This window comes from Microtus ochrogaster, chromosome 7, assembly GCF_000317375.1.
Source record: "Microtus ochrogaster isolate Prairie Vole_2 chromosome 7, MicOch1.0, whole genome shotgun sequence".
NCBI classification, from domain to species: Eukaryota; Metazoa; Chordata; class Mammalia; order Rodentia; family Cricetidae; genus Microtus; species Microtus ochrogaster.
In genome coordinates, this window is record NC_022014.1 from 72376401 (window position 1) to 72388361 (window position 11961).

Genomic DNA, 11961 nt, shown 5'->3' on the forward strand with positions numbered 1-11961 from the left:
GGAAACCCTGTCTCGAAAAACCAAAAAAAAAAAACTAAAAAAAAAAAAAAAGAAAGACGAGGTGGTCCATGGTCTATTCAGAGTTACTGCAACCATCCAGGAATAATTTCGTGGGCTTCGTGGGGCTCCTTCCCTTGTCACCATACCCTAAAGTCATCCCAGCCTGAGAGTTGATGAACCACGGATTCCACTAGAACGTTTTCTAGGATACGTTTCTCACTTTTTCCTCTTAATATTTCGGGAGGTTGCCTTTCCGGCGGTGACGACCTCCCTATGAGAACATGCCTCTAGCAAAGGATCTCCTTCATCCCTCTCCAGAGGAAGAAAAGAGGAAACACAAGAAAAAGCGCCCGGTGCAGAGCCCCAGTTCCTACTTTATGGATGTGAAGTGCCCAGGATGCTATAAAATCACCACAGTCTTTAGCCCTGCACAGACGGTGGTCTTGAGTGTCGGCTGCTCCACTGTTCTCTGTCAGCCTACAGGCGGGAAAGCAAGCCTGACAGAAGGATGCTCCTTCAGGAGGAAGCAGCACCAAAAAGCACCGGATTCGAGATGAGTGGGAACCATCCCAATAAACACATTTTGGATAAAATATATATATATATATATATATTGGGAGGTCTACTCTCGCCATCCTACTCAACGTTACAACTTTACACCCTCAGATCTCCTGGTCCCCAGTTGCTTTTTCTATAGCATTCAACTTCTAACACACAAGGCAATTAGCTTCCGTATAGTGTTTACATGGTGTCTCCCTTTGCACCTGGAAATTCAGCTCTTGGAGGCTGGTCTTTTTCTGCCGACGTCGCCTGCTGTATTCCAAATCCCGGGAGGAGTGTCTTACATGGAGGTCATGCTAAACGCATCAGATACATAAATTAATAAGCAAAGGAAAGCAGTGTGGGGGTGGTGGTTAGGAGACAGGGCTCTGAACACTCTGGTAAAGTGAGAAATGGCTGTACTCGGAAGAGATCGGGGAGCTGAGTGAGAGAGGCACACGTGATGCCAAGGTTTGTGACCTATCCGACCCGAGAAGGTTAGTTACCAGAAAAGAAAAATCCCAAAGAATGTTTAGGAATGTAGCTCTGTGTTAGAGCCCTGCCTAGCGCTATGGAGGTCCAGGGTTCAGCCCCCAGTGACTTGAGGGGAAGTAGAGGAAGGAAGGGTGAGCAGCGGAGAGGTTAAGAGGAGAGAAAGGGAAGAGGGAAAGACAGAAGCAGGCACATCACTCCTGCTCTGGCACTCTTGGAAAGGGCTGCTGAGGGCCACACTATCTGGAGAGGACTGCCCTGGGTACAGAAAAAGCAAGAGTCAGGAGACAGATTAAGAAGCAATGAATAACCAAGAGCGTGCTGAAGCCAAAGAAAGTGAACAAACAGTCGGAGGGAGCTTGAAGCATAGGAAGACGTCACAAGACTTTTCATTGTTGAGACTGTTTTTTTTTAATATTTATTTATTTATTTATGTATACAATATTCTTTCTGTGTGTATGCCTGAAGGCCAGAAGAGGGCACCAGACCTCATTACAGATGGTTGTGAGTCACCATGTGGTCGCTGGGAATTGAACTCAGGACCTTTGGAAGAGCTGGCAATGCTCTCAACCGCTGAGCCATCTCTCCAGCCCAAGACTGTTTTATCTTCTGCTGGGCGTGTTAGCACATGCCCGTAATGCCAGCATTCAAGGGAGAGAGGCAGGAGGATCGCAGCAAGTTCCAGGCCCGCCAAGGCTACACTGTGAGAGCCTGTCTCAATAAAACCAAAATGAGGGCCAGGAAAATGGCTTAGCAAGTAAGGGTGTTTGCTGCACCAGGGTGGAGACCTAGCTTTGATCCTCAGAGCCCCCATCGAGGTAGAAGGAGAGAACCAACCCCACAGGGCTGTCCCCTGACTTGCATGTGTGCACGGTAGCACACAGACCACACCGCACTCATACACAAATAATTAGCTTAGTTCTTCCAAAGCCAATAAATAATATTTTCCGCAGAATATGGTGGCAAATGACAGTAACCCCAGCACTTGGAAGGTGGAGGTGGTAGGACTGTTGCAAGTTCGAAACCAGCCTGGACTACATAGTGAGTTCCTGGCCAACCAGGGTTACATAGGGTTACATAGTGAGACTTTGTCTCAAAAAGAAAAAACAACATCAAAGTAATATTTCCACTTGAAAAAACTAAGTAAAAATAAAACAAAAAAATGTTTTATATGCTCAAAAGAAATGACCTAGATGTTTCTATTGGCATTTGTGGTTCCAAATTTGACCTCCCTCAGGAAGTCTCCAATAATAGGGAGACTACTAGAATCAGTGCTTCAGCAAGCAGGTATAGCCCTGGGCAATGCTGGGAAACCAAAGACCGACAGTGGGGCCGGAAGCCTAAAAACTTAGCGTCTACTGTAATCATTTCCCCCTGCCCTCTGTGAAGATATTCCAAGATCCCAGAGGATGTTAAAGCCACAGATAGCGGGGCTGGAAAGATGGCTCAGTGGTTAAGAGCACCGACTGCTCTGCCAAAGGACCCAGGTTCAATTTTCAGCACCCACATGACAGCTCACAACTGTCTGTAACTCCAGTTCCAGGGGATCTGATGCCCTTATACAGACATACATGCAGGCAAAACACAAATGAAATTTTAAAAACCCACAGACAGTACTAAACCCAGGATATATTAATTTGTCCTAAACATGCACAGCAAAAATAAAATTTAATTTATATATACTGTCCAGAAAGTATTATGGTATGGATCTGAAAAGTCCCTCCAAAGACAGGTGTGTTGAAGGCTTAGCCGCCAAAGCTGTATAGAAGGGGGGCTTGAAGAAAGTGATCGGATCATGGGGATTCTAACCACTGGGTTAATCAATCCATCTATGAGTTCATAATCTGACAGACTATTGGGGGTAATGGGAACTTAGGGGGAAGGAAGGAGTTGGAGGGTAGGGTCCTTGGAGACGTATCCTTGCAAGCTATATCCTATCTTGTCTAGACCCTCTTCCCCACTCTTTCCTGTCTCCCTCCCCATTGAGTTCATTTGGGCTGAGGTTGATCCCAAGGTAACAATAGGAGGTAAGGAGATACAATGAAGACCGTGTCCGAAAGATCGTGTGCCGTGCTCCCAGAGCAAATCTTACAAGACAGGAAGAAGGTGAGCAGTAGGAAGGTCAGGTGGTAGATACAGGTCTCCCAGCTAAAGAGCAACTGGAGCCACAAGTTCGCGAAGGGAACCAACTCATGAGAATAAAGAAGCCCCTCAGCCTTTCCCTCGGTCCACAGCTCTGTCCTGAGGCCTGGGAGCTGCTCACACCTGGACCAGCCTGCACACATCCTCACTAACGCCCAAAGCAAGCTGCTCTCCAGTTCACTTGCTTCTTCTCAATTTAACAAACCTGATTCTATCGCCATTGCCTTCCTGTGACTTAACCCAACGACTTCTCCTCCAACACTGAGCAGCCGCTATGATAAACAGGGCTTTTTGCAACTTGAAGGTGCTTGTGGTCGGAAGCAAAATGAACCCCAAGTTCTCACTCCCCCCACCCTGGGAATTCTTTCTCTCTTAACTGAAGAACTTGGGACAGCCCATTTAAGAGCATGGGATTCCTTTCTCTTCTCTAAAATGGGACCACGGCAATTTGTGCCTCCATGATGCACATGGTTTGATAACAGTATGGTATCTAATGAAGCAACTGTGTTAGAATGATCTATAGAAACATGTATGTGCAAATGCACATGGTCTATAAAAAGAAAGACATATAGGGTGAATATCCCTTATCCAAAATGCTTGATACCAGAAGCGCTTTGAATTTCAGAACTGGGATATTTCCATAATACACAGCACATCTCAGAGATGGAAACCTCTTATGTCTAAACATAAAATTCATTTTTATTGCACATACTGTTTCTGACATGTGACCATAGAAATTTTTTATATTATTTTTCACATGAACTGTTTTTTGTGGTTTTTTTTTTTTTGGTTGTTATTTTGTTTTGTTGTTGGAAGTGGTGGTGATGATATTTGCTTTTTGTTTTGTTTTGTTCTGTTTGTTTGGTTTGGTTTTGGATTTTTTTTTTTTTTGGTGTGAACTTTTTTGATTGTAGCACCACACTGATACTCAAAAAGCTCCTAATTCTGGAGTGTTTGGTTTCTTTTTTGTTTTGTTTTGTTTTTGTTTTTTGATACAGGGTTTCTTTGTGGCTTTGAGCCTGTCCTGGAACTAGCTCTGTTCCAGGCTGGTCTCGAACTCACAGAGATCCGCCTGCCTCTGCCTTCCGAGTGCTGGGATTAAAGGCATGATCCACCATCGCCCGGCCTGGAGTGTTTGGTTTCATATTTCTAGTGTTTGGTTTGGTTTTGATTAGGGGTGCTGGGAGCATAAGCAGCCATGCTTATATTCATTTATATTAGTAGCATGCATGCAATTAATGCATCTTTGGAACTTAGCAACAGGTCTGTGCTTAGATAACCCAGGGACAAAAATCCAACTTTGTAGTCAAAGGCCAGTCATTTGTTTCCTGGCCACCCAGACCTGAAATAATCACACAGAAACTATATTAGTACTCAGATTTGGCCAATCACTTAAACATATTGCTAGCTAGCTCTTGTATCTTAAACTAACCCATTTCTATTATTCTGCGTATCACCTACCTGTAAGGTTCCATTCATCCAATGTCTGTCTCCTGCAGCGGCTACCTGGACTCTCATTGACCCCACCTACTCTCTCCTCCTCTGTCTGCTTGGAACTCCTGCCTTGCCCTACTCTGCGCTGCAATAGGTCCAAAGCAGCTTCATTTTTTAACCAATGGTATTCACAGCAAATGGGGGGGGGGATCCCACATCACAACCCCACCACTGAAACAAATTCAGGTGTTTATTGAGCTCTGGCAGGGTACAAAAAAGTGAAAGCTATACCCTTAGACAGCAGAGATACACCACTAGTCCTCAGAAAGTGACAGAAACAGTTACACGAAAATGAGTTTACTAGCACCAAAGCAAAAAATCTGAGTGCGGCGAGAGCCCGGTTCAAAGCTCTGCTCCAGTCTAGAAGTGAGAAGTCTTAAGTAATTGCTAAATCTGGGTGTCAGTGGTAGAGCACACGCTCATCCTAAGTTTGACACCCAGAATCCAAAACAAACACATGCAAAGCTGAAGTCGAACATTTTCTTGATTTATTTGACTCTCCATAAACTAAAGCCTACCATCTACATCATCATGGGGATACCGCAAAGATTCAATGTGGTTACGCATTGAAAGCCTTAGGATACACTGTAGTATTTACAAGATCAAAATTACACACTGAACTACAAACCAAAAAAATAAGGACAATGTTGGTGGTTTAAGAGCTGGGAGAGGAAGGTGACTATCAAAACTCTGCGAGGAGGGCAGGCAGAATTGCCCTTAGTCGTGAAGACCAGGCTGCACTCCAACAGGCTGAAGGCAGTGAAGAGCACTGAGCCTTTACACGACGACATGACATGGGGAGGCTGACGCTTGTACTTTGGTGATCACAATGCTGCTTCAGACAGTGGTATAGGCATTGCTCAACAAAATCAAAAATTGACTTTAAGGACCTCTGTGATCCAGCCATTCCACCCCCAGATAATCATGTAAAGAAAATGAAATCAGGGTCTTGAGAGGAAATCTGCACCCCAGCCCCAAGTTCACCCCTTCATTATTCACAATGGCCAAGATGAGGAAAGAATGTAGGTAGCTATCAATAAGTTAAAAGATAAGTAATATGTGATGTACACATGCCAGAACACAAGGCTGCAATAGTCAAGGATTCGGGTGAGCAGAGGACATTAATTCATCTCGGTAAATGAAAGAAGTCGGACACAAAAGCAGGCAGGGCACTCATATGAAGAACCGTTTAAAGGCAAAGGCAGCCTATAGACTGCTGGATGCCAGGCACTAAGAGAAGAAACGGGGATTTGTTAATTGATGGCTATAAAATTTCAGCTAAGAAGAGGAAGTCCTAGAAACATGCTGTACAATATTGGGGTCATTTGTTGTTAACACTGTGCACATAAAAATTTAAGCCAGGTCTCATGTAAAGTCTCACCACAATAAAATAAAATTAAAAATAAAATAAAGAGAGACTAACCCAGCCGCCGCGGAGGTTAGAGATCATCCAGGGAAGCCCTGAACTGCAAAGTTCTCCCCGCTACCACCCCCTCAGCTACCTTGCTCTGAAGCTGGAGGGCCCCCACCTTCTCAAGAGCGTGGGCCTATGTCCTCATTCAGCACTCAGGGGTAGCGGGTGCTTTTCATCTTTATTGCAAAATTAGGATTTGTAGCTAAATGACCATCTCAAGACACAGGCTGGAATCAGGGGTGCGCCAAGGCCAAAGTTCAACCTGAAGGCGAGAGCCAGCAGCATCAGGGTCCGCCCCTACACTACACATTTCTGTCTGCAGAGACATTTGCCAAGCTCACAGTACCATCAGGAACAGAAATTGCATTCCAGGGACTGGGTAGCTGGCTCAGCCTATAAAGTGCTAACCCACAAAACCACGAGGACCCAAGTTCAATCCCCAGAACCACCATCCATGTAAAACTCTGGGCATGTAATCCCAGAGCTGCGAAGTCAGATTCCCCAACCTATCTTAACGTGTGAACCCCAAGTCCTAGTGAGAGACTCTGTCTCAAAAGCAAGGTGAATGGATCCTGAGGAACAATACCCAAGGCTGACTTCCAGTCTCTACACACACACACACACACACAAACACACACACAAACACACGAACACGCACCTACATTTCAGATCCACCCAGAGCTTCAGTATATGGCCTTCAGTGGGGTAAGACCTTAGCAATGTCTCAGGCCAGAGGGTCAAGTAGCAGAGACGAAAAGAATCAGAGGCCCCAATAGAGGTTGTGGATGGGGGTGGGACATAGCTGCAGCCAGCGGAGCTGGTCAGGGGACCAAGGAAACCATATGGATAGAAAGTTGTAGAAACATGGGAGGGGATCATAACATGTGACGCAATATTCTTATTAGTGTGACTTCCCAGGGTTCTGAGCTGTGCGTCTCAGAAACCCAGAGTTCTCTTCAGTTTTCTGAAGTCAAAGCCCAAGACTACTTTCCCTCATGTTAGCTGCAAAACTGAAAGGCCAGATTCACTTAAACTGTGTGTGTGTGTGTGTGTGTGTGTGTGTGTGTGTGTATGTTTGTGTGCAAGCGTGCATGCACACATGTATATTTATGTGTGTAGGTGTATACATTTTGAGGCTAAAGGACAACCTTGGTTGTTGCCCCTCAGACACACCCACCTTGTCTTTGAGGTCCTCTCGCTCACCAAGCGTGTTGAGCTGAGTCCTGGCGATCCACCTGTCTATGCCTCCCCTTACAAATTACAACTGTGTGTCTCCACACCTGGTTTGTTTTTAAGATGGGTTTTGGTCCTCACGCTTGCAAACCAAGCATTTTACTGACTGAGTTATCGTCCCCACGATCAAAATCATTTTGTTAAATGAAACAAAGTTGTTTCATGCAAACGTGGGCCCACAAAGTGGAGAAGAGGCCAGATCCCACCTTAAAAGTTAGAACCTGGGTGTCGCCGGCAGTCTTTGCATAAAAAAAAAACCTAGTTATTAAGAAATTGAAAATAACCTTCAGAGGAGGAATAATGAGAGCTATTTTAAAAGCCACAATGAGGGAGTCAGATTTCTTTCTAGCAGGTGTGACACTCTTCACAAAAAGGAGAAGCCCGTGGGAGGGGGCTCATCACACTCGCCTCAGGGAACATTGTGAGGAAGTCAGCACACTGGGATTCCGATCAATTTTTCTCACTTTCCCCCTCAGAAATCCCTCTGAGGGGTCTCCCCCATCACTTAAAACTGACAGAGTTTTTCGGCTGGTGGTGCCAACTCCAAGAGACTGTTAGAGGTTGAAGACTATTCCCCAAATTCATATGTTGAAGTCTTCAGCCTCACCATCTCTGAATATAGTTGATTTGAGAAGTGGGGTCTTTTAAAGAGATGGTAAGGGCAGGGTGTGGGAGGACATGCTCACAGTTCCACGCAGTGCTCAACAGGCAGAGGCAGGAGGATCAAGCAGCTAGAGTCGGCCTACATTACACAGCAAGACCCTGTATTAAAAAACCAAGGGCTGGGTCTGGCAAAATGGCTCAGCAGGTAGAGGTGCTTGCAACCAAGTCTTACAACCCAAGTTCAGTTCCTGGGAGCTATACGCTATGAGGAGGGAACTCACTCCCAAAAGTTGTCCTTCTGCTTCTACATGTGCGTGGAGCGAAGGTGCACCTCCACAAATAAAGTAAAAAATGTAATAAAAAGAATATTTTTAATGGAAAGAACAAACCAAGGGCTAGTGGAAGAGCATGACCTAGCTTTCATAAAACCTTGGATTCAGCCCGAATGACCAACACACAAGTGCACACACACACACACACACAGAGAGAGAGAGAGAGAGAGAGAGAGAGAGAGAGAGAGAGAGAGAGAAGAGAGACCAAATGAGGTCATATGCATAGGTGTTGCTCCAAGATAATTGGTGTCCTTATGAGAAGAGGATTATGCCCTAGCTGAGAAGTAGGAGGACAGAGAACAGCTATCTACAAATCAAGAGGAGAGACGTCAGAGGAACCCATCCCTGCTGTGGCTGAGCTCGGATTTCTAATCTCAAGGACTATGAGAAAGCGTGTTTCTGTTATTTAAACCACTCAGCCTGCATGGGGCTTCCGCTGTACAATTACAATTTCACGCTGCCCGACGTCTCTCTAGACCCTGCTCCCCGGAAGATCAGCTTCCAGTGCCTCTCAAGATAAAGAAACATCAGTCTGGTCTCGTTCCCAGGCAACACAGAAACACCATAAAACCAGGCCACTACTGGGCCCCTGAATGACCCTGAGTTGGCCTCCGAGATGCACATGTCTCAGGATGAAACTTGACTGCGGGTGAGCCAGGGACCCACAGCATCATAAAGGGATCCGAAACGACGGCTTTGATGGCTCTGACATCCCACCTACCACACCCACGCTGCTCCTCAAATTAAGGAGCTGTCACTCACAGGGGAAGATCTCAGGGGCAGGAATTTTCCTTTGCACTGGAGAATGCTCCCAGGGGGGCAGTTATAATCAGTTCTTTCCTTTATTGAGATGGGGAAAGTGACCCAAAACCACAGGGTTGTTTTTCTAACCGAGGAGCATGTGACCTTGCAAATAAGCCATGGACAGCTCAACTCAGTAGATTAAAGACATATACCAGCACCCTGTGCCTGGCCACTACATGGTGGTCTTGGCCCAAAATCTGTTCTCTCCACCTTCCTCTTAGATCAGCAAGGTACTGCAGGCAGCCCCAGCTAAAGACAGCAGTGACCAGCTTTTATTGATTCTGCTTTTGTGTCTTGCACATCTCGTGCACTAAATGCTGCCCCAGTGGAAAAGTCCTCCCCCCACTCTGGACTATGATCTCTGCCTTAGCTGGTCCACAGTCTTCAGGGTGTTCTCCAGACTATCCTCCTAAGTGATGAGCTTAGGTATCTACTCGTGTCCATACTGCCCCTTAAACTAAGAAGAGTGTCCCATGAGCATTTTGAGTGGGATCATTATTTGTTGATGATGTGTCCAGTGCATGATAGAGTACTAATTAGTATTCCATGCTAGTAAAATCCCAAATTGGGTACCCACAATATATCCGATTGCTGCCCAGTGTCCCCCAGGGGCCACTATTTCAAATGTATGTTCAATCCACCTAAAAAGCTCTTCTAGAAAGACGAATGCTTGGGCTGGGGAAGGATCTTAGTTGGTAGGATGCCTGGATAAAACTCCTGACTCCCAGCAGCACATGAGCTGGGTATGGTGACACACCTCTGTAATACCAGCACTTGGGAGATGGAGGTAGGAGGATCAGAACTCTGAGGTCACTCCCCACTGCTTAGGGATTCTTAGGCTAGTCTGGGATGCATCAGCCCCTGGCTTGGTGTCAGCATTTCCTGAGCCGCAGCCAGTATCAAGACACACTCAAGCTCTCTCATCAGAATCACCCCCGTAGCATGTAAACTAACCCTCCGTGTTCATCTCTGGTTTTAAAGACATCAAACGGCATCTCATTAAACACAGGAAGCATCAGAGCTTCACCATGTCATGTGACGCTCCCCAGCTGTGAGCCTTTCTTACCTCCCGCCTTCCCATCCACCCACCGCAACTCCCACCCACCCCATGCCCTCTCTGGCCTGGTGATCCGGCCTCAGGGCGTCTTCCACACTGACAGGCTATCCTACATGTCTGTATTTTCTACCAGCCTAAGATGTTGCTCATCTTCCTCTCTTCCTGGAAAAAAAACAAAGCATTAATAATTTTCCTAACTTGCTTACGAGCTTCCTTAGGAAACCTGACTCTCCCCATCCCAGGCACAGCTTACTTCTTCTTCCACACCGGTGTATCCTCCAGCAACGTCTGTCACAGCCATGCACCACGTGTCTCCTTGTTTATTCGATATGTCTTTCTCACTGGACCCAAAGCTCTTGGGTGTCCCTGGCACCTGGCACTCAGTGCTTCATCTTGTATACCAGAGACAAAGGATGGCATGAGAGAGTGATACCTTCCTCCACCTCGGTCTCCTTGATGCCTCTGCTTCTCAGTCCTGCTAAGCAGAAGGGAGATGCCAGAAGCCACAGAGAAAAGCCAAGTCACCTAACAGAGGGCTCCTTGCCATGGCATCGAGGAATCCCAGGGTCACTGGCAAGTGGAAATGACCGGGATGGTGACTATGGCAACACTGAGGTATATGGGCCAGAACCACAGTAAGGGTCATGGGGCCACAGCGACTCACTGATGCTCTTCAGCTCAGCACATGCTGTCAGCTAATCCCACGGTAAAGGCCTGGCACATGGGTCTCCACCTTTCTGTCGTGCTTATCTTTTTGAGCCAAGGTCTCATACTCACTACGTAGCTGTGATAGCTAGTTTTTCTGTCGACTACACACAAGCTAGTGTCATTCTGGAAAAAGGAACCTTAATAAAGAAAATATGTCAATAGGATTGGCCTGTAGGCCAGTCTATAGGTCATTTTCTTGATTAAGGGTTAATGTGGGAAGGTCCAGCTCACTGTAGGCAGTGCTAGCCCTGAGCTGTAGTCCTGGATGCGATAAGACATCAGGCTGAGCAAGCCCTGGGAATCAATTCCATGTGCAGTGCTCTCTATGGCCTCCTCTTCAGTTCTTGCCTCCAGGTTTCTTGCCCTACCTCCCCACGTTGCTTTCAGTCATGGTATTTTATCACGACGATAGGAACCCTAACTAAGAGAGTGGCCAAGGCTGGCTTTGAGCTTCCAATCCTTCTGCCTCTAACCCCAAGCACTGGGGTCCAAGCATACACCACCATAACCAGTACGGAGGAGTAAATCCAGGGCTTCATGACACTGAACAAACATGATACTGACTGAGCCACGTACCCAGGCCTCAGCACACCTTGAACAAGACCTGATATCCCAGATGAGTAGCAACTGGGCTAAAGGGCACTCTCTGTAGACACTGCATTGAGCTTGAGGTGGAGATGGACAACAGAAACCCTTGAACTCACAGGAGGAGAAAAGGTCCCCTGAACAGCATCATTTTCCCTGCCTTTGGGAAGAGCTCCCATTTCCAGGGTGCCTGGAGTTATGAGGGGTTACAGAGACCCTTAAATTGACTCGCTTAACTCAGGGGAAAAGAAGATAGCTCGCTACTCATCTGGCTCACCCCAGTGGTCATCTTAATTACCAGTCAGCCATGTCATTTGTCTGGTCCAAATGTTGCCATGGTTCCTCGGTGTCGGAAGGGGATCAAACTGCCTTCGAGGCATCCTAAGGGCGCGTCATTGTCCCCTCTGTCTCCTTCTAACTTTCTATCCCCTCCTGTGCCTTAAAATATGTCGGCTACAGAACAACATACCCTCAAACTCACCAGATTCCCTGTGTCTTTGTGCCTCCGCATCTTGGGAACACATTGTTCTCTGTGCCTGCTCTCTCTCTCTCTCTCT

General features: G+C 46.5%; 2 protein-coding genes across 3 annotated transcripts in view; one reads left to right on the forward strand and one right to left on the reverse strand.

The window, feature by feature from the left end:
• Rgs9 (regulator of G protein signaling 9) overlaps positions 1–11961 on the reverse strand; it is a 75961-nt gene that overhangs the window by 60922 nt on the left and 3078 nt on the right. The window lies entirely within an intron of this gene.
• Positions 282–557, forward strand: LOC106143849 (40S ribosomal protein S27-like). Its single transcript, XM_013347581.1, has one exon. The coding sequence runs from the start codon at positions 282–284 to the stop codon at positions 555–557; it is 276 nt and encodes a 91-aa protein (XP_013203035.1).